Source organism: Lates calcarifer, linkage group LG7_1 (assembly GCF_001640805.2).
Source record: "Lates calcarifer isolate ASB-BC8 linkage group LG7_1, TLL_Latcal_v3, whole genome shotgun sequence".
NCBI lineage: Eukaryota > Metazoa > Chordata > Actinopteri > Centropomidae > Lates > Lates calcarifer.
The window spans coordinates 3,833,670-3,856,493 of NC_066839.1; the positions used below are offsets into that span (position 1 = coordinate 3,833,670).

At 39.4% G+C, this 22,824-nt stretch overlaps 3 protein-coding genes across 5 annotated transcripts in view; all 3 read right to left on the bottom strand.

Moving 5' to 3' along the window:
* ncoa1 (nuclear receptor coactivator 1) overlaps positions 1-15,521 on the bottom strand; it is a 46,791-nt gene extending 31,270 nt beyond the window's left edge. Inside the window, 2 exon segments of the mRNA XM_018679518.2 lie at positions 78-323; positions 14,874-15,521. The gene's annotated coding sequence lies outside the window, so the exon portion shown is untranslated.
* Positions 15,522-18,702: 3,181 nt separating this feature from the next.
* ptrhd1 (peptidyl-tRNA hydrolase domain containing 1) lies at positions 18,703-19,954 on the bottom strand. Its single transcript, XM_018679568.2, has 2 exons — positions 19,707-19,954; positions 18,703-19,044 (listed from the first exon to the last, which is right to left on the bottom strand). The coding sequence occupies exons 1-2, from the start codon at positions 19,914-19,916 to the stop codon at positions 18,874-18,876; spliced, it is 381 nt and encodes a 126-aa protein (XP_018535084.1). The 5' UTR covers positions 19,917-19,954; the 3' UTR covers positions 18,703-18,873.
* Positions 19,955-20,851: 897 nt separating this feature from the next.
* fam184ab (family with sequence similarity 184 member Ab) overlaps positions 20,852-22,824 on the bottom strand; it is a 118,954-nt gene continuing 116,981 nt past the window's right edge. For all 3 annotated transcript variants that reach the window (XM_051071756.1, XM_018679516.2, XM_018679517.2), the window contains one exon: positions 20,852-21,882. In XM_051071756.1, coding sequence (XP_050927713.1) covers positions 21,801-21,882 — 82 coding nt within the window. In that variant the 3' untranslated portion in view covers positions 20,852-21,800. The remainder of the gene's footprint in view (positions 21,883-22,824) is intronic.

Here is a 22,824-nt window from a genome sequence, read left to right on the forward strand (position 1 = left end):
TCACCTGTGGCTTAAAATGAGACATACTGCAGCACTCAGGCAGAGTACACACTGCTGACCAGCCTTACTGTACTTACTTGATCTAGGGCTCCAGTGGGTGAGTCATGTGGTGGCTGTGGTGGCCTTGTCCAGGGCTCAGAGCAAAGCTAAAGGGAGGGAAGGGAGGCTGGGGAGGGGGGAGGAGGGGGTGGAGGGGGCGAGATCAGTGGTGGGAAAACAGCTTAGAGTCGAGATGATGGAGCGTGGTGGTGGGGTTATGGCTCCACGGCCACTCTGTCACACGGCACCATCCCAGGTGCGGGGAGAAGCCTGTTGGCCTCTGGCTGGAAAAGAGAAGAGAGAAAAGAGGTAAGAAAGAGGTAATGCAGTAGTTTTTTTTAATCCAACATTATACAAAATACAGCCAGACATTAATTATCACATGAGATCCGTACACCAGGAAACACCTCTTTTTAATTAAGTAAACAAACAACCTTTTATACAGCCTGTTCAAGGTGGGAATGTTTCTGTGTTATTCCGCCTTGCCGTTCTCTATAAACAGGATGAAGGTGGAACGGAGAACCATTGTTGTCCCACCTTTAAATTGGTGTTAAGTCAGTTACAGAGGCGATATGCTAAAAGGAGGACAGACAGCGACCAATGCCAATGCTGCTGTGTGTTGAATTAAACTGTGGTTCAGTGTAAACAAGCCATGGCAGCGTAATGAGGGGTCCTCTTAACTCCAATACAGTGTGATCTCTGTGTTAAAAGGGGTCAGCCATGCTGTGCTCTCAGTAGACAAAGTTCCCTGTAAAGGTGACCATCAAACCTGATCTAATGTGGAATAAAAAAACGATACTGAAAGACTGCAGTATATGGTGAATTCCCACTCATTTGTAGCACATTCTTATTTATTTTTTTTTGTTTACACCCCTTCTACAACTGCATAGGGTTGAACAATAAACTCTTTTTAAGGCTTGGAGTTGAATTTTAGTCAATTTTTGTTGTCTGTAAAATGCAGCAAGGCTAAAACATAACTGAAACTAATGATTACTCTCATTACTGAGCAATATGCTGATTATTTTATCGTTTAGTCTGCAGAATGTCAGAAAATTAAAAAAAATGTTCCGTTTCAGCACACACACAGCAGACAAATCTACATACCGCTCCTGACTGTGTTTTTTGACGAGACATCCGCCTGATATCTGCAGACACTGTTAAAATCTATCTAATCCTGTCAACTTGCGTGGCTTCATGTCTGAGAACTACAACACCTCTTCAACGAGAAACAAAAGCGAGAACGCACATCAGTCTGTCTCATTGATGAAACCGCTGATTTCACCACCAGATAACCAGAGCCGGTTCTCACCGTAGACCTGAGTCACCAGTCCTGTAAACTGCATATATTGCAGCAACAATCCACATCATAGTTTATGGGACTGTTGTGACTTAATATAGCTGATGTGGCCAGCTATACGTGACTTTTTGACTTTTGTGAAAGTTGCGTTAACTCAATTTTACAAATGTTAACAGATTTCTCAGTTTAAAATTAAATTGAGAAATCTCTGTCTGTCTGTCTGTCCTTTGATTTTCTCCCTAACCACTTATCTGATCGACTTCAAACATAGCAGGTGTATTGCTGAGGACCCAAGGAAGTGCAGTGTTGATTGTGAAGATTTTTGAATGAGCGGTTCTTGAGATAGAAGAAAAAGTTAACACAGATGAATGCTATAAATAATGATGTCACATAAACTGTATTTTCATTAGTGACACCGTAAAATAAACATCAAGCAACAACAACCCACAACAAAAGTCACGCTCAAACATGACAAGCACTTTGGCAATTATTACATTATCGATTATTTTCTTGATAAATCAATTAATCATGTGAAAAATCTACAAATATTCAGTTTACAATCCGTCATGACAAAGAAACACATCACATCTGAGAAGCTTTCATCAACAAATGTTTGGAATCTTTGCTTGAAAATGACTAAAATGATTAATTCATTATTAAAATAGTAAAATGTAAGGGGTCTCATACTCCATCATGTTAACAGTCTGCTTCACTAGCAGGAAAATAACAAACCACTTTCAAAATGCCTTAGTACAAGAATATCATTTTATAGCTTCCTGTAGTCCATATATTTATGACAATAAAACTTGAAACTGAAGACTTGCAAACATAAAAATGCACTGTAGCACAGAGTTCCCTGGTCTCCTTACAAATCATCATCATTGTCATCAACCTCATGTTCTGGACGAGTCTGAGGTCCTGTCACAAATTAGCTAGGTTGTAAATGTCTATCTGGATCTACGTCCCTGGCTGGTTCTGATCCTCCACAGTGCTCTCCATCAGTTTCTGCCTCCATCTGTTCGGCTGACTTGTAGCTGACCCCATGCAACATGTACATCAGTCACTCAGTCTGGAGAAAGAGCCGTGCGCCATAGTGATTTTCCTGGTGGTGAAGCAGACTGCACACATCAAAGCTGCGCTGAATCAATCTGCAGCCAACATCACCGTAGCATCGCGGCTCTACATCAAAACGGGGAAGTACACTGATTTTTAGACGTTAGAATCAGTTTCCTTGTTGTGTGGGAAACAACTGCCAACTGGGAAACAACCTGCCAGCCCCAAACACACTAAATGCTAATATATTCCTCCTAATCCAGAACCCTTTCATAAAGGAGCTGCCTCAGGTTTGCTGTTGCCTCCGGTCATGAAATGATCAAAAACCTGCGGGTCAGGGAGGGGTAGTCTGCCTGAGATATGGCTTTACAGTAACTGGCAGTTGATGTTAGATTTCCATGTACAAACACCTTGTCACCTTGTAGTTGGCAAATGATTTAACTGGTACATTATACAAATATAATACAAATATTTGTTCTACCACGAGCTCTTTCTTTTTTATCCCCTGAAAACATGTAGAGAATTATTTAATTAAAAAAAATAAAAACAGGTATCAGACACTTAAATTTAACGCTTTTTAAGATCTTTTCAATATAATTTTTAACCAAATTATCATTTTCATTGCAGGAAAGTATAAGTATAGGAAGGTTTTATGTGGAAATATTATAGAGTTAGGTTAATCCGTAATTTGCCTACAGGTAAATTCAAGAACAAAGGAAAAAGACAGTATTAGGTTCAGTAGTAGGTTTATAGATTTGTCACATCAGTGTGTTAAATGTCGACTTAATGCAAAGGATTAATATTTGTAAAATAGAATTTAAGATATGTCAGGACCCTGGAGAAAGAGCAACAGAGAGCACAATAGAGACAGTGAGTGGGCGAAAAAGCAAAACCAGTCAGAGACCAAACATCATCTTTCTCTGGTCCTCACTTCGTGCCGGTTCCTTACTGCACTAAATTAAAAATAGCAGATGAATGTTTTAGACACACTCGGGGAGCGAGCACACTTGAGATTTCAGGTAGTGGCGGTCGTGGTGGCATGCAACGCTGAAACCTCATAAGCCAGAGTGACAGATTCAACCCATCATCCCTCCGCAAACATCAAGCATATTTAATAAGAGTGGGACCCGCTCCAGATGTGAACGTGAGCTCAGGAGAAGCAGAGTCCATCGACTTTCTCAAAGCAGGATGGTGCAAAGACCCGGCCAACATGTGTATTCTGAGTATACACGTGGAAAACTAATACCAGCACAGCCTCATATGCCTGCAATTCACCTCAACCTCATCTTCTTGCACAAGTTTTAAAAGTGACAAGTCCTTTTTCTTTGAACGCACAGGTGTATTAGGTAAAGAAAACCTGCCCCTACACTTGTATTCAGTCGTATTATTTTACTAAAAGGTGATAAATCCTGCATTTGACACAGTCCTTCATTTCACAAAGTTCTAGAGGCGCCATCTGTCCTTCACCAGGTTTGGTCCAACTACACTCTCAGCTTGATCAGTCCGGCCAACACTGACTTGTTTGGGAACAGTGTGACAGTCTTCATGAATCATCTATCAAAGTTAGTACAAGGACAAGGTCTACGTGACAAACGGTGCAGATGTGGAGAGGTCAGCTGGTTTACACAAGCACATGTTACTGGCAAGAAGGTCAATTTAAGAGTCCAGAATTTTTTAATTAGCAAATCAGGAAATGCACTTCATGCACATGCACCTCACGTGTCGTCATACTTTTATTGCAAGTGAGTTCTTATCTCACAACTTTATTATACAACAATGAAGCGAACACCAGACTGAAACCACCTGTTGATTGTTGATGGCATAAGACCAAGACTGGCCTATAAATACTACTAAAATTCAAGAAGGAGACCCCATGAACAAAACATATTAGCCACTGAATTTTATTCAATTGTCATTGTTTACTGCTGGCAATTTATTAGGTACACATAGTTAAAACTAATAGTCTAATACAATAAATCCTCTTTCACAAAGGCTAAAATGTTTAGTTTTTATTGAAGTATCATCATTTATCGATCCTACACTCACTGATAATAGAAACGCTCATTAAAAACACCTGTTCATATAACGCAATAAAAAGCCTTTGGATCATTTTCACATTATAAAGTTTCCAACATTTAGTCACAGTGCTTTCAATACAATTAAGGCTGCAACTAATGTTCACTTTCATGATCCATTAATCTACTAATTACTCTCTTGATCGATCATCTGGTCCATAAAACACCAGAAAACTGGTAAAATAACAAGGAAGAAGTTTTCACAAATACTTTTTTTTACCCTGGACAATTAGATGCTCTTTTTTCCTGCGGTAAAAATAAACTTTAAAAAAGAATTGATATATCTTTATTAAGATTTTTTAACAGATTTGTATTTAATAAGTCAATGTAGTGGTTGTTTGCACTAGAAAACTGAACTATAGATCTGAACTACAGATGAACAACAAAGTCCAGAGATGTCTGCCATGCCCTTCGCTCAACGTGCGTTGACTTTTCCTTGAAATAATTTGCAATTCTCTGTAAATGTACAGGGAAAAAGGAAGTGTGAGATCCTTTTCCAATCATCTTGCAAGCTGGTCACGCTACCTGCAATTAATGCCACAATTCAGGTGACATTTTCTCAACATGACAATCAATCATGTGTTGGTTCACTAGGTGGCTAATAACAGCTGAACAGGTCAATAATTACTGTTCTGTGTCCCACACAATGACGGTGGTTTCCTTTTTCGCAGCTCATTCAGTGGAAAAATTGCGCTTGACACCAGACGTTTAGTAAACATGTTGAAAAACACAAACACACTCAGCACTCTCCCTTTGAAAAACAAAACCACAGTCGTGTGTGAGTGAGGTTTATGGACGTCAATTTCACTTTTCTTAGCCTCAGATGGTGCGGTCGACATAATCTAACACATTAAAACTTTCCAGCAGCAGTGTCAACAACAAGTGTTTTTGTTTAGACTTTTTGCAAATTTTAACAGTATTGCTTTAGAAGGTTTATGAAACTGTATTGTTAAAATGTACAATGAAGTCAATTAATCAATAAGTTGAACAGAAAATTGACCAGTAACTAATAATTTCCATCATTCTTCAAGTGGGAATGCCAAACATCTGCAGATTTCTCAAATGTGAGAATTTGATGGTTTTCTTTCATACATGGCGCTAAAATAAATACTGTTGGGTTTTAGACTGAGAGTCAGACAAAGCAGACAATTTTAAGATATGACCTTCAGCTCTGAAAAAATAACATTTTCCACCATTACTGGAAAATAATCAACAGAGTATTCAGTAATAACAAGTTTAGGTAAAAATCTAGTAAATGGCTGGACCTTGTATGTGAAATTATGAAGACCTACAGCACCACAGAGTATCTCTCCTGCCGGGCTGCTGACAGTGTTGCCTGCTGGTATTATTAACTTGCCATAACACCGTTAGTTTCCACCTGACACCACACCTGGAGTGGCCGACTGAAACAAGTCACACTCCCTTACACAACAGCAACTGCTCACTCCAAGTCATTTTGACAGAGCGCTAGCCCAACAGCTGGCCACTCAATGGTGTTAACTTCATCACCTGGCCAACTATCACCCGACATTCTCATTTCTAGTGCAGTGTAAGTACAGTTACAGGAAAATATCTGAATCCAAATAAACATCGAAACTACAACAGACATTCAGAGTAAAAAACTGAACTAGAATGTCGGGGATACATAAAAGTCTATACACACACAGAAGTAAAGCAAACTTGTGTTTGTTTTCTCTCTTTGGGTTAAACTGTTCAGATCATAAAAAAACATTAAAAGGCAGCACCATAGAACTTACTAATTTGTAATAAGCTTAAAATTAGGTCAAAACAAGTTACTCACCATCTGCCTTTAAACTAGAGTTTCACAGTAAACAGACCTTTGCAGCGTGTGTTATTGCTGCGTCTTTCCTGAACCTGATTCCACACAGTGAGGTGCTTTCTTGTGTGCAGTCACTGACATAATGCCTTTTGTGCAGTCACTGCTCACTGCAGTCATCACTAACGTTGTCACCAAACCTGTTTTTCCTTTACACATATTTACACGTCAAGTATGGCCAAAAAAGTTGTGGTACTGGCAGGCCGACCTGAGATGAAAACCACACCTCAGTGACCTGTATTTCAGCTTGAATGGGACAAACAGGAAACAGTAAAGGGAAGGTGGGACAGAGGAGAAGCTGGACGGACAGTTCTTTAGCTATTATCAGGGGGAAGATGAACTACAAGTGAAAAACAAACACGGACCTAATTATTATTTCAGCCTTATAATTACAGACTTCAGATTTTGGTATGACAGAGAGGATATATTACATAATACTAACAATAAAATCTGCATGAAGCACGCAGCAACTATGCACCACAGTACTGCTACACTTTCACAACTGCACATAATATTTGAACACTTTTATTCAAATTTAGATTTCAAAGAATCTCTTCATTCTTATTTAGCAAGATTCCTTTTTAAACAGTTAAAGGATAACTCTGGTATTTTTGCAGCTGGGTCTTAGCGTCGCACGTTTCTGGGTGTAAATGTTTGATATGGACAAAAATCTTGGGAATCAGTTGAGTTTAGAGTAAGAACAGTATATCTGACAACAACTCCTGCAATGTAATCCAATGGGCAACTGTCCATGCCAAAGTACGTCCACTTAAGTGTTTGTTTTTAAAGACATTATGGATAGGATTCCTACAGAGACAGACCTTTTATTAAAGAGTAAGATCCTTTTTGTTTGTCTAGAAACATCACTATATCTCACTACCAGACTCCATTGACAAAAACAGTAATTTTACTGATTTTAAGGATCTGAATTCTTCTAAATGTCCCTCAATAACAAACAAACTAACCGAAACACAAGAGTTAACACCAAATTTCTTATCAACCTGTTAAATTGTTATTGAGGCCTTTCACTTAACACCATAAATGAAAATGTTGTGGTGGAATCACAGGAAAACTCAAAGCCAAAGTCATGAGGATACATCATTAGGGAACCATGAACGCCAACACTAGAGACACCCCACTAAGAAGGCTACAGAGCATCTTTACTGTCCCTACCCCGACAACATATCCTGCTGCATCTATGAATGTTTACTGGATAATCATGTCAACCCAACAAAGCAGCTTCTTCACACTAAAAGCCATAATCAATAACTGTTGCTGGAGAGCTCTTCCTGTGAAGCAGCTGCACAATATGTTGAGTTTGCAGCATCTTAACAGCACACTGACATCAGAAAGGATCGACCATTAAACTCAAACAGCCCTCACATGCTTTCTGACCACTGATGTTCACTATTCCTAAACTAGTGATGAGTTATCCTTAGCTTTTCTTTTCAGTTTCAATTCAGCAAAGAAAATGTGTAGACAGGGGACAAGTCCTGGAAACAACAAGTGTTTTGTCTGGTTGGTTTGCAATACCAAAAGTGGGTGGAAAGCCAACAAAAGCAAACGACCACAATAAGAATATGAAAACACCTGTGGCACGTAAAATCGACAGCCTACAAGCCAGCATTTGAACCACAAACAGTAGTTATTTGCGCCGCATGGCCCATCACACAAAACAACCACTTCCTTTCTTCTTAACGCTCTGTTTCCTCAGTCATCGGCCACAGTCTAGACATAACCGATGCTATAGGTACACCGCTTTGCAGCCATGGTACTTTGCAATAAGGATGCTTTTCCTGTGATTCCTGTGCAAGATAAAGCACTTACATAGTTCACTAGCACTGAAGTTTCTTATGACAGACAGTCTATTTTACTGCTGCTCTCACTACAACATCCACTCACATCTCTACAGTTTGACCTTGCATCATAAATCCTGTCGCCCTGATAGTCAGTTGGAAATCTAAAATTGCCAGCATACATGAAACGAAACTGAAAACTGCGCCTGCACTGGGCTCGGTCGCCTACAGTGTGAGTGGGACTCTTGTCTGAACTCGTCAAAGCTTCTCCCTGTCACCTCCCACTAGTTATGGTCATGTAATTAGCTGAGTTATTAATGTGCTAGCTTGAGGGTTGTATTTCCAGTTTACCTGCTGCATACATTATTTCCACATTGGGCAGATGAATCAACTGCAATACAATGACGAAGGCAACTTCAAAAGGAATCTCTGAATGCACAGGAGTCTACCCAAGACTTTGTTGTTTGTTTTCTAGCTTCAGATACACTCACACAGACCCGAGGACTTATTACCAATGTGTAGGATGACGTCAAGCTATATGGGCTAAAATTAAGTGAAGATACTTGCCTTCCTACATACCTGTGCTGCAGTACCTTTCGGGTAAATGAGGAAGTAATTATATTGTAAGTACAGTATAATCATGTACAGCAACTTTCAGGAAGCCCTAACCAGAAGGAAGTGCTAGGGTTTCAGTTTAGTAAGACTTGTGGGCCTTATAGAAAGTAAACAACACGTCAAAGAATTTTTGTACCAAGATGAAATTAACGACACTGAGTAAATCACTGTTGGAGAAAAGAAAAGTTTTAATAAGAGGGATCATATCAGACATCGATAAATAGAACCAAAGGTTGTCACTTGTTTGCAACAGTTCTTTTGCACTGAAAATTGTTTGTTGTATATTTTTTATGTTAGAAAACTGCTTTGAGTGGAAAAACGCCAAAGCTGAAAAATAAAACTCAAGATTTGTACAATATGTAATTTTCTTTGTTAGAATTGATTTGATAAAATTGGTATCGAAAAAAGTCCAGGGACCAGTATCGAAGTCATGGTATCTGTATCCGTATCGGTATTGAAAATTTCTGAATGATACAGAGCCCTACTCAGACTACATCCAAAGCAGGAACAAACTTACAGTCACAGTAAACACCCAGGCTTTTGCACCTGCCTGTGAGATTATGCAGAATTCAGGAGACCTATAGAGACATTCATCTGCTTCACATGTTCAGTGAATGTGATGCCAAGTTACAGTAGTCTTAAGTGCAGAAGTAATACTTTTCCAAGAAAAATCTAAGTGCTGAGTGCTGCAACATATTGGTGAAACTTTGGAAGTCTCTCGCCGCCTACTCGTTTAAAACCCTGGCACGTTGACACCTTTACGCTCCGCTTCACAAAAGGTGTTTACACCTCCATATGTTCATTACACACTGTTCACCTCACATCTAAGGTGAGATACCCACAACTGTTAAGCTGTTAAACTTCCTCTAATTTACTTGACAGTGTCCCTGGGCCAAAGGCACACATCCAGTCACATCAGCAGAGAAGAATGTACCTGTGAAAAAAGTTTCTGTCTATTCCACTTAATCGCTTTCTCTACCCCTGTATTATCATCCTGGTAAACACATTTTTATTAAAAAACACCCACTCAAATCAACACTGGAAAGTGAAAACTATTGTGCGAGTCTTCTTGTTGCAGCCTGACCTTGTTCAGAAAAAAATTGGGCCATTGGGGCTCGACTGTTAACTCGCTCACAACACCACAACAACTCCTCTCCGTGCTCTGTTTTCTCGCTTGCCCTATCAATTTCTTCCCATGCGCAGTCTTTCTGTTTCTCTCATTCTTCGCCTTTACCTTTCTCCTTCCCTCCATTTCCTCCCAACCCTCACAAATTCGCACAGTCTGCTGCACAAGCCTCTCTCTCTTTTTTTTTCCAGGCGAGAATGTAGGCCATCGCTCTGACAGCAGGAAGGCAGCGAGGAGTCGAAGCAGCGCCGCTCTTCTCTTCTTCCCCACATTCTGCTCGCTCACAGCAGCTGAAGACAGTACGCATGTATGTATGTGTATGTGCATGTGTACGTGTGTGTGTGTGTGTGTGTGTGTGTGTGTGTGTGTGTGTGTGTGTGTTGCCGTCTCGCACTGAGTCAGAGCACCAGAGTTGAGGGACAAACCACAGCATACAGCAGCCAGTGCTACACAGGCTACACCGAGAGCCAATCTGTTTCAGCTTTGCAGAAACGAGAGCTCCTGCACGTCCCATTGCATAATATCAAAGATGATCTGAAATTCTCTGAAAAAAAAAAGAAACTGTTTATTTTATCTACACGCTCTGATTTGTGATAACACGGATCTGACAGGACTGTGTAAACCACGCTGCGTGGTGAAACTAGACCAGAAACATAGCCATCACACCTTGATTAAAGGAAAACTACATCAAAAAAGATCATTTTCCTTCATATCCCTTAAGTAAACAAACAAAGAAACAAGATGTGGGTTGTTGAAATGTAAGTCCAGATTACATTTTGCCTCACCTGCCAAAAAAGTACTCCCGATTCACCCACCACTACTTAGCAGCACAGTGAAGAAAACATATATAAAAGCAAGTATACAGCCAGTACAGTGTACATGGAGTCCAGTGGGAGCAAAGGTTAAGGTCATGCATTTATGTCAAGAAGAGTGAAATTTCAGTGTTATTTTGTTGAGATAAATCAGTACACTGAATGCCCTGATATGTCGGCCGATTTTGTATACATCTGTGTATATGTTGGTCAATGAAATAATGCTTCAAATGCATGTTTTTATACATGAAATTTGGAAAGAAAGTACTTCCAAGTTTATTTTTCAGCTATAAAACTATCCCTCTTCAGGAATCCTTATCAAATGTTTATGTTATGCTCATTTAAAGAAATAAGAGTCAGCCAGTATATTGTTGTGAGATTTTTTAAATTCTAATATCAATAAATGTATTGGCTTCAATGTCCGGTATCAGCCAGGACCTGCTCTTTATAAATTCCAGTGAAAAATAATTTTAAAAAATAAAATAATTTCCAACTTTGGCACCCCCTAGTGGTAGAAACCAAAAAGACGCTACTGCAGACTTCAATGTTCAGAGTTTAATGTTTCGTCTTGAACGAAGCATTATTTTCAAGTAAATCAACACTGGATTCTGTGCTGTGATTTGCCTGTGTGAGAAGCTCTGCTAGTCCTACTCTACGATTGGTCCACTCGATGAAGCACCTGTCTTTGCCTCCACTTCAGACACCACCACTTTCAAATTTTATATCAAGACTGAGAGTTGACAGAGGATCACGAAAGTCATTAGGATACATCATGGCAAATGAATTTAAGGTGGAAAATGAAAGCTTATGCTTCTGTAAATTTCTTTTGATTCACGATCTTTCACTGTTCCAACCATCGAGTCAAGATTTTGCATCCAAATGTTGACAGTGATCTTAACTTGGATTTTAAAAAGGAAAGATGTCAGCAGCTTTAATTTGGCTTCATGCTGAACAACAGGACAAACAAATCTCTACAGGGACAAAGAAAGTAAAGACAAGGCAGCAGCACAGGATTGAATCAGCCGTACAGAGAGGGTGACAGGATGCACAGAAGGAGCAAGATATTAATATTTATTTAGAAAGATGCTGAAGACAAATATAACCAGAATAGTGGAGGATTAAAAAAGGTTCAAGGGACTAAAAGACTAAAGAGCAAGATGCTGATTTTGAGACACTGATTCAGGTTTTGGTGTTGACAGAGTGTGACATAAGTATGAAACTTTGAGCTGCTGCCAAATATAGATTTAAAGGCAAACACTAACAACTGCTATGCTATCATTTCCCCCCAAAAAAGTTGCAGGTGACCCTGAGTGGTCCATCCACCACCACAGACAACATTCATCAGTATTCAGTGAGTGTGTGGACGCTCATTTCTGACCCCGGAGTTAAAGCATCGGAGCAACATTTTCACAGGTTTTGGTTTGCAGGTGTCCTGGGGTGTGGGTTGGGGTAGGTTGGGGGTTTTCAAAACAAACAGCGTGAAACACCTACTACAGCTCCAGCAGAAGAATGCAGTGACAGTGGCAGGCAGGCTGCAGCAGTGCTGAGTGCTAAAATGGCTGCTCATTCTCCATACAGACACAGAGCTTAGCTGGGAGGAGGAGGAGGGCTCCCAATCCCAACAATTTGCCTCAAATGTGGCTCATCCTTAGGTAGGCTTAACAGCACAAGTGTGTGTGTGTGTGTGTGTTTGTGTGTGTGTGTGTGTGTGTGTGTAGAGCTAATAATGGAAATGCCATCTCTGCTGCTCGCAACAGAATGAATATTAGAATATTCTTTTGAAATCATCAAGCAGCAACAATTTCCTCCCTCGTCTGCCTCCACAAACCCATCAGCACGCGCTAACTCTCTCTCTTAACTGCAAAGGTGAAGGTAACTACAGCACTTCAGCACGTCACCACGCACTGGCAGGATCTAGTTCATCTCTTCTCCAGGTTTGAGTCATTTTCAGAGAAGCGAGTGCATCACTTATATATGTTTGCATGTACTGTTTGACCTGTTTAAGCGCCACAAGGCAAAACTAATGAGGCACTGCTTTTTATTTGAAGTTTAAAGACGCGATAAAACACGACAATAATGACTACTTTCAGTTTCTTATTACAGTGTTTTTGTTTTTGTTGTTTACAGTCAGGTTGTACTCCACTCTGTGCAGCAGAGGCACAAACTTTGAACTGAATAGCTGAGGCCCACACTGAACTCTATATCCTGGCTCTTATCTGGGCTGCATCTTAGCTCTGAGAGGCCCAGCTTACAATGCTTTCACTTACAACATTACGAAGTCTGCATCACCAATACTACACAAACAGATAAACTGGTATCGTCAAGCACAGTCAAAGCAAAACAAAGCGATCAACTGTAACATGCCAGAGGATGATGAACTATTAGAATTTAATGAGTTAAAAAAAAACAATTAAATAAGTTATTCAAGTATTTAAAATGATTTTAAAACATATTTTTGTTACTTATAAGTTACCACAGAAAGCTTACTGCTGTATTCATGTGTTGGGTCATAAAAACTGCGCCTAGGAATCAGCCAAACTTACAAGGTTTAAAAGAGAAGAAAAGAGATTTGTCTTGATTAAACACTGTTAATCACCACTAACTAGTTCTCACAGACAGATTTATGATTTTAACCTATATGATTAAAACTTATTTAACTCAGAATAACATAAGTCAAACAGTTTTGAGTTGTTGTTGCTCTGCTTTTACTTACACATCAGAAAATTTCAAAGTAATCTAAACCGGCAAACAACCTTTATAACCAAACTATTACATTATAATAGACTGTTATGGGTACTATACTGAGTAGATCAGAATTTTGTCATTCAATGCCACTCCTGTTTGGATGACATATAACATAAGCATTTAAGATTGATGAGAGTGAGATTACTTTCTCTCACACAAAAAAATCTCTACGCAACCATATGTAAAATGTTATTTAATTTGGGCATAAACTGTCTTTGCAGAACATGTTGTAAAAATGCTGCCAACTGAAAGGCAGTCAAATTATTAGATTTTAATGCCAGTTAGCACTGATGTGTCTTAAAGTCAGTGCAAATCAGAGTTTAACATACAAGTCTCTTTCTTTCTTTATAGGCTGCTGGAAATTTAATTTCCCTGAGGGAGTCATCCCAAAGGGATCAATGAAGTCAAGTCTAAATCTCTAAGTTTAGAAAAAAGCTGATACTGTCAGAGATGACTGGTCAGTTAATCACTTCGACAACAGAGGAAAATAGTTGATTCAATTATTTTTCAAGCACAAATTGTGATAATGTTCTGATTCCAGCTCCTCACATGAGAGGATTTAATACATTTCTTTGTCATATATCATTAAAAACAAGTTATTTAGTTATAGTTATTAAAACAAGAAATCTGAAGATGTCACATTCAGCTCTGAAAAGTTTGTGAACAAATTTCATTGACTAAATGTTTAATCAAAAAAAGATTTATCAACAATACTAAATAATCATTAGCTGCCATCCCTAATTCATTCATTCACTTGGATGAGGCTGCTGACAGTCAACATTTTGTGCCACATCCACTGTGTTTAAACTAAAAGTATTCACAACAAATTCAAGTTTGTGTCAACTGAATTTCTCCTTTTACAGAAAGGGTTTAAAGCTTTAAAAATGGCACCAGAACCACAGGAAACTTCTTTAATTAGGTCAATTAAGGTGAATTTTTGTCAATTATATTAATTACCTGATGTTAATTGGATGCTAACATCATCTATTAACTATAACATTGGGCTCTTTATCTACTTTTAAGCATTTGTTTTACACTGTGCGTGAGCTGTTGAGTTGCACATGTGCTCTAGAGGATCAGAGGCATTCTGCCGTGTGCCATGAGGTCAACATGTCCTCTCAGTTTTCGCGTGCAGGACGCAAAGTTGCAGGTGAATCGGGCGAATCGCAGCGACACCCTGAGGCCGACCACACCGTCTTACATAAGAGCCAGCCTGGTCTCTTTCTTCGCAGGTGGCGAAGGAAGCAAAATGTCCCACCGAGCACCGCACGTTATGTATTCAGTCGGAGAAGATGGTGTCGGTGGATTGTAGTAACGTTATGTGGAAAAATCAACAATGAGTCAGGCATGTTTGGAGGCCCTCAGCACATCCTCCCTCCGCTGCAGCGGCCAGTTCAATCATGGTTTGTCAGGATGACATGCTGTCATGCATTTACAGGGTGGGGGTGTGTATAGAGGGGGGGTCTTGTTTGGCTTACCTGTTTTGTCGTCCGTTTAACTTGTTAATAATGATCCTGCCAACGGGGTCTGGTCGTAAGTTGTCACGCTAGGATGATTAATTCCCATGCAAACGGCAGCTTAGACTGTGCGTAAAACAAGCCAGTTAGCCCACTCTGCTAACCAGCTTAACTTACTGCTTGCTGGCGACAAGGATAGTCAGATGTCTGACTTTTTTATCCACTGTTACTTTGGGTTGATCATTTTGCGGTCAGCTGCGGCGATCATGTTATAAACTGAGGTGGGTTAGCTTGGAAACCGAGCAAAAGTTGTGTGTTAGCTGGCTCGCTGGCAATTTAACGTCAGCTTATGTTGACAAACAAGCCTGCGTGGTTAAAATCACACACGACTTGAAGCTAGCTAACGCCAAGCTGCTAGCACGGTTAGCTTAGCCAGCTAACCACCTTGCTAAATCCAAACCTTGTTCCAAAAATCCCTTTTTCGCTGTGTCCGACTTATATCCCATCGGCAGTAGCAAATCGTAAGTAACTCCGAGAATTACTTGTGGGTGGTTTCTGTGTTTCAATGACGGCGCACTCGCGTTTGCAAACCCAAGTTATCGCTTTGGTCTCTGCTCTCCGCCATTTCCAATCTCTCAACACAAACAAACAGGGCTGCTCGCGCACGCGGAGCGTCGAGGCGCGTTCACGGGGGAGGGCAGCGGGCAGAATCCTCCACCGTGTTGATAAAGAAGACATGACTGATAATAACAGGTTGTCAGTCAGACATTTGTAGCAACGCAAACGACGCGTTTTGTTGGAATACTATGTGGAGTCAATGGAGAAGACTCTGTGTTGACGCACTCCAAAGTCTGGACTCCATAACCTCAGCAGCCCCCCTTCCCCTTTTAATTCATCAGTTGTCATGACTGTACAAATAACTGCATCAGCAAGTAAACACATGCATGTCCAGTGGAGGTGAAGGTAATCAGCATGGATGAATTACTGAACAGGCCAACAGGAAACAGACTCAGGGGCCCACAGGGTCTCTGCTCCAAGTCACCCTTAGTGTAACTTGTTAGAAAGTCAATCAAATTAAACGATTACAGACAAGTGAAATATGACAAATGATGAAATCACATGATACATGTGTTTCCATGTGGCTGCAACTTCACAGAGAAATAGTTTTAACAATTGCTGAGAGATGCTAAACAACTACAGTGACACAAAATGAGCACAAAGAAAAAGAGATGTAAAACAACAACGCAACAGGACACAAAATGAACACAGGGAGATACAAAACGACAATGCAAAATAACAAAAAATGGAGACAAAGTTCTGAGGTAGCTATTTTAGTTAGAGTTGAATTAGTTTTACTGTGTTTACAAACTGCCAGTGGCTGTTTACACCGTCCCTTATGAAAGAGATCAGCTGCTCTCTCCTGTTTAAGTCATATAAAGGTAATTTAATATCTTACTCAGCAATATTAAAATGTATTTTGGTTTGTAACAACTCAAAACTTAAAAACTCAACTCAAAAAAACCCATCGAGCTGAAGTGGAGCAGCAGAACTGGGAGTTCATTCATCGCCTCATTTGACCCAGTGTTCAAGTAAATATATTGATCAATGCAGCTTTAATGTTCCTCCTGGTATGAAATATTTTGGAGACTTGAATGGACTTTGCTCTGTCAGAGTACAGAGACTGTAAACAGCTCCTCTCCTGATGCATACTGTTTTTAAATAATATACTGTTCTTTCAGTGTAGCTCCTCAGTCCAGGCTGCTTCTCATCCACACTGTTGCTTTGAACATTGTGATGAAATTACACGTGAGAACGAGAGTAGCGTGTGCATGGGCGTGTCTTGAGCAGATATTCTGGGAAATACTCTGAGAAGTAATTACATTGTGTGTAATATGTTGATTGGTCACTTACATTCCTTCAGAGGCTGTAGTCGTACTTCAAAGGTCAGGGCTGTGACTCATGAGAGCAGCTCTTACTGTCAGAGCCGGTGACACTGGTTGGAACTGATTTACTATTGTTTGTTTAAGTTAAGTTTTCATTTCTAATAATTGTTGGGAACTGTTGATGGATGAAAAATGGTGGTGGAATTAAAAAAGCAACTGCAAATGTATTACACAACAGAGCATAGCAGTGGGAATTTTAACTGAATTCACTTTTATCTATAAACACCTCAGGGATACAATCACTCAATGCTGATGTATAAAAAGACAGAGATATTACTCACTCTTCTGACATGATCAATGATTTATCAATCAAGGAAGTAATCAGGAGATTGATCAGTTAAGTTATAGCCCCAGTGCTAAGGGATACAGACTAGAAGATCAACTAAACCCCTGTACAGCCATGTTTAACGCTAATTTAGAGTCACGTTATCTGCAATTATTTTTATTTTTTGCTCTTATTTCTATGTAACAAAGGGCATGAGTCAGCTGTGTATATTAATGTATTTTTTTCTTTTACAGTGATAAACAGAAGCTATAAGAATACCACGAACTGCTGGATTATACGTAGCAAGCAGATAAGCAGTTCTGGGAACACATCAGAGGGATGAACACATCATCGTTTAATATGAGGACATAATTATCTGTCGGGTCTTGGCGGCTGAGTGGTGTCTGTCTTTTATTTTAAACCTTAACATACACACTCTTTCCACAAACACAGATCTTAAATGTCACTGAGATCACATCTGCATTACCTGTTTATCAGCACGCTGCCGGGTCAGCCGGGGCCCCACAGAAAACGAGGTGAAAAGCGAAGGTCAGCTGTGAAACCTGTCATGTTGTGACGGTGGCAAAGGTTAAACACCTCTAGGTGAACAACAACCAGTCTGATTAATTATTCAGTTGCAATAAATACACCATTTTGGCTTTGTAGTGAGACTTTTCTCAAAGAGCAAGAATGGAGGTTTATCTAGTTTTAAATCAGAGTACTTCAAACACACACTTCAGCAGGGTTCAGGATGTCGTGGTTAGATCCTTATCACATCGGTCTACTAAAGACAAATGTGTCTACGTGCTTGACAAATGTGCAAACACAACAGTCATTGAGTCATAATTGAATAAAGGCAACTCTGACTCAGTACAACTGCAGCAAGCAAAAACAAAGAGCTTCCGGTTTTAGCTGCTGGAGAAGTTCTACTCAACACAGCAAAGGAGGATGTAGCTGAAGATGGTGAATCCCTTTAACTAACACATCATAAAACACTTTGCCCTTTTCTGTCTTTCTAAAGCCTGGCACAAGCTAAAAGACTGATTATAGAAACTGTGAGAGATCACACACACGACGACAAATAATAACAGATTTCACAGTTTTTCACATAGCACACCACACACTATCAGATTCACCAACAACCAGACTCTGGGACTCTCAAAACTCCAAATCTCGCACGGTCAAACGCAACTTTAGAGTGAACAAACATGGTGGACGACGAGGTCTCTTGTTTGTTGTGCTTCCGTCTCCAGTCAGCTCGCTTCCTGATTGGCTATCGTCCCGCATTTCAGGTGACAATCCACAGAGCGCTCTCTCGGCTTTCCTCGGCGTTCCCCCCTCACAACAGGATTTCTGATTGTAAATATTGAACATGTAATATTTATCGGGGCAGCCCTATCACTCCTCAGAGTAGATCAGGAAGGGTAAAATCACTCTGAAACACACCTCACACCACAGGAAAATCTGCCAAGATTATACATGTGGTTAGATCTAGTTATTTTGTTTTTGCATTGTATATATGTTAATACCACTTATGCATTGAGTTGCACTGACATTGCTGTACCTGCCATTGCTCACAAAGATAATCACAAAATAACAGGCTTTTTTTTTTTTTGAACAAATTCATCGAGGTCCACAAAAATGCATTTTCAGATTTTAATCTTGTGAATTACAGCTGTTTAGATGCATAAACAGACAAATGATACGAGGCCCACAGTTCATTTTGTAAACAGAATTCGATGCAGAGAGTCGATGAAGTATTAACATACACTACAGTGCATACTGTAAGTGGACACAGTCTGTTCAAGGCAAGTTATTTGAACAGTTTGAACTTGCGCAGCAGCGGCTGGACAGTCTCTTTAGGATACGGCTTCAGAGCCAGGCAGGTGGGGATGTTCTCTGGCTGTTCGATCCAAAGCTTGTGGGACACACCAGCCTGAGTCAGGTTTTCTGACAGACCAGACAGGGCGGCCTCGTCTGGAGCCTAGAGACAAAAAATACACACATTTAAACCAAGATGCTAAAGAACTAAAAAATAGAGAAATACATACCTGCATATACAGAAAACATTAGTTCAGATTACAGGATCCCAAATGCGAACATACTTATAAATTTGTTATTTTAGTAGTTCAATACAAGACCTGATAGTCATATTAAGTCCAGACATAGGAAATAGAAGTAAATCTTGTATGGGGAAATAACTGTCAAAACGAGACTCCATTCGAAATTTTGTCCTTTAAAAAATAAATAGCTTATCAGTACAAACCCGGCGTAGCTGCAAATTAATTTACCACCTTATTTTAATCTACAGACATCATTTTTCAATTCGGCACTATTCTGACACGCCAAACTAAACCTTCTTGGGTAACACTGAGGTTTGTTTTTCTTTTAAATACTTTACCTCTTTCTATGATCTCGCACGTGCTAGCTAATTAGCTAAACACGGTTCAAGGTGGATAGCTCATGCTAACTCACTGAAAAGTTAAACTATGTAGAAAACAAGTGTTGCCGAATGATACCGGTAACCGGGACACATTGTAATACGTTATAATTTTTAAGGTATAAGCGTTGCATTTTAGTGACAATCTAGGCAGCACTAAATTGGCGGATATTTGAATGAGGTTTGGTGTGACGAGTCGCACTTACCCCAAGCACCACCTTATGCATGGAGTCCAGCTCTGCCAGGTACTGCTGTGTGTCCGGGTCTGAGTAGTGCAGGTGGATGGCGGCGGTGGCAGCGTGACAGGCCTGAGTTATCACGGCCCCCAGGGGCCAGGACAGCTTGTGAACCAGATCCGACCGGACAACAACATACTGGACCAGCCGGCCAGGGGACCCGGCTCCCGAGGCCGCCATTTTACCCTGTACAGGAACGGATTCTGGGTTTTGTTTATTTTCCGGGTCAGTCGCTGTGTAGCTGAGGAGATATTAGACGTTAATGCCCTCTGTTGGTTACTTTGAAAACTTCATGGTAAAACTAAAACAGCAAAGGAACAGTCTGTTCCGAGCAAAATCTGATTTTATCACATGATCTATGAGAATATATTTGTTAAAGACGATTAGCAGAAATCTCTTTTTTATTTTTATTTTGGAAGGTTTTTGGAAAGACTTGGGATGTGTTGTTGTTGTTGTTTAAGTTGTGTACTGTTGATTTTGGAAGTTTGACCTTCCTCCAAACTCCTGCTAAAAGCAAAATTTCAAATCTGTTAACCTCTTATCTGTGTATCAGTAGCTTTTCAGTTTGCCTACAATACTTAAAACTGTCCCATAGAAGCTCATTAGTAAACATTATGACACATTGTTATTGTGCATCAAATCTGCAGTAAATACTGCAACTATAAATTATTTTCATTATCAATAAAAGCAGATTTTTTCCAGATTTGTCTATAAAGTAATGGAAAAAGGTGTCTGCTATAATTTCCCAAAGCCAAAGATGATTTACTCAAATTGTTTGTTTTTCTCTGACAAACAACCCAAAAATCTTTAGTTTCTGATCAGATGTGAAAAAGAAAACCAATCAAATCACATCTGTGAAGCTTTAATCAGCAAATTTTTTGAAATTGCAGCTTTAAAAATGATTATATATAATATAAATACTATATAAACAGTTGCAGATTAATTATTTGTCAATCTAAACAGTTAACTCGCTAATCTAATATTTGTTGTCAGTGAACTTCCATAATGTTACATCTTTTAAAAAATACTGACATTTTTTTATTATTTAAACATTTTGGAAATAAAATGAAATGTAAGTAATCAGTTAATTCAAATAAATGACAAGCAAACACAGGTAAATGTCACAATAATTATTTATTAAGCATACACATTATAATATAAATATAAAATATGCTATTTTTGTTTTTAAAATTGGTGAGACATCATTATATCTGTGTTGAGACAGACAACCATACAAACAGGTTTTAATATTCTACCAAAATCTGCTGAAACTTCTATGCAGCTGTAACAAACTTGCCATGATGGTGCCGTCCTAAAATCAGAGCCTGTATTCATGGAGCATATCAGAGAAGTGTAACTGATCTAGGATCAGGTCCATGTAAATGTCACCATAAATGAGGAGGCAAACTGGTCTTAGATCAGCCCTCCTAGTCTAAGATGCAGTGGGCCCACGTACAGAGAGAGCACAATAACCTACCGTATATTTCTTTATATATATATTTCTTACTGTAGTCCAACAATGGCAATTAGCAGCATGATAATGCACCACTCATTTTTTTCTAGTTCTGAGAGACTGCAAAATAAGTTAGGAGGTAAAGAAACAAAATAAACATCAAACATACTGATGATCATTGTCACTGTACTAAGAGAGAAACTCGTCCACAGTGAAACAATCAGAGATAATCAAGCAATCAAATCAGATCAGAGTGATGACGTTTGACGGTCAGGATCGGGTTCAATTCAGTTTCACCTCAGCCAACAACAGGAAGTGGATCATCATTACATTTTTACGAAAGTGAAAATTAATGACATCAAGTTCTGTGCGTTTCATTGACAGATCAATGAGAATTAATTCTCAAACCATGAATTACAGTTTCAGTTGACTGAATCTAAAGTGAATTGATCCCCAAGCCTATCAATGACAATAAAGAACAAATAGTTTTAACATTTTTTCTCTCTTTTTTCTATGTTTTATTTATTTTTTTTGTTCATTTATTTGTTTGTTTGTTTTTTTTAAGTTTGGTCGACATGCTGAATCCTTGTGTTTTGCAGGTTTGTGGTCAATCAAAAGGAAAAGTATTGGGCGAACCACTCCTGGCGCTGGGCGTCCGGGGAGTCGATGGAGGAGTCCTTTGTTTCAGGAGGGCTTCAGGATGGGAACGCAAAGCCATCACGAAAAAATACAAATAAAAACAAAATTAAAAAAAGAAAACAAACAAAAGGAAAGTCAGGGAATAATCCACAGTTTCATTTAGCATGTTTAGCCACCATAAACAACAACATCAAAGACCTTTTTCTCACGTTTTTCTTTTTCTACTTTTACTTTTGATGTTTTCATTGAATATTCCTGTACTTTTACTTAAGTAACCTTTTGAATGTAGTACTTCCACTTGTAATTAAGTATTTTTACAGTGTGGTACTTCTTCCAACACTGGTCTTTTATCCACTCTGTGAGTTCTCCATTGTTCTCGACCGTTACTGGCTACAGTCCTACACCTCTATTCTTTGAAGGTATCTGAATATGTAAGACCCTCTTCTGTCCACAGGGGGGCAGCAAAGTCATTGTCAGGATTCAGTGAGCTACAGCAGAGTAAAGAACAAAACCTCTGTGCTCTGTCCCAGTTCCATACGATCATGGCTGGGTTAACCTGTTTTTAGTCTCTTGCTAAAAACAAAAAACTGAATGTTTTTGAATGCATAATGAATAATAACTGAATGAATGATACCTGGCCTCAGGTTTTCTGTCAGTTAAGTTTTGATGAAACCCAACTTTACGTGGGAAAACACATAACTTTTTTACCAAACAAGGTCACCAGATTTTGTGCTAAAGCAGGGATCAGTTGGTACTGTACTGAAGTGGAGCAGATTCCCTGTTAAACTTGCAAGAAATCAAATGATCAAGAAACAAATGACTGAGGGTTTTGGGGCACCTGGAAGTCCAGGGTCCTGCGGTCGGTATTGCAAGTCTTACATTCTACTAAAAATCAAACTATATACAATTTGTTTATGATATATATACACTGTCTTTGAAGTTAGTATAGAAGAACCTAGATGATTCATTGAAGCTGCAACTTTGGAACAACACTAA

Excerpts from the sequence above, each read along its gene's own strand:
- ptrhd1 (XM_018679568.2), bottom strand. The coding sequence starts at position 19,916 with ATGGCGGCCTCGGGAGCCGGGTCCCCTGGCCGGCTGGTCCAGTATGTT. Across the intron at positions 19,045-19,706 it reads TGCATAAGGTGGTGCTTGGG|GCTCCAGACGAGGCCGCCCT; the intron begins GTAAGTGCGACT and ends TTTTGTCTCTAG.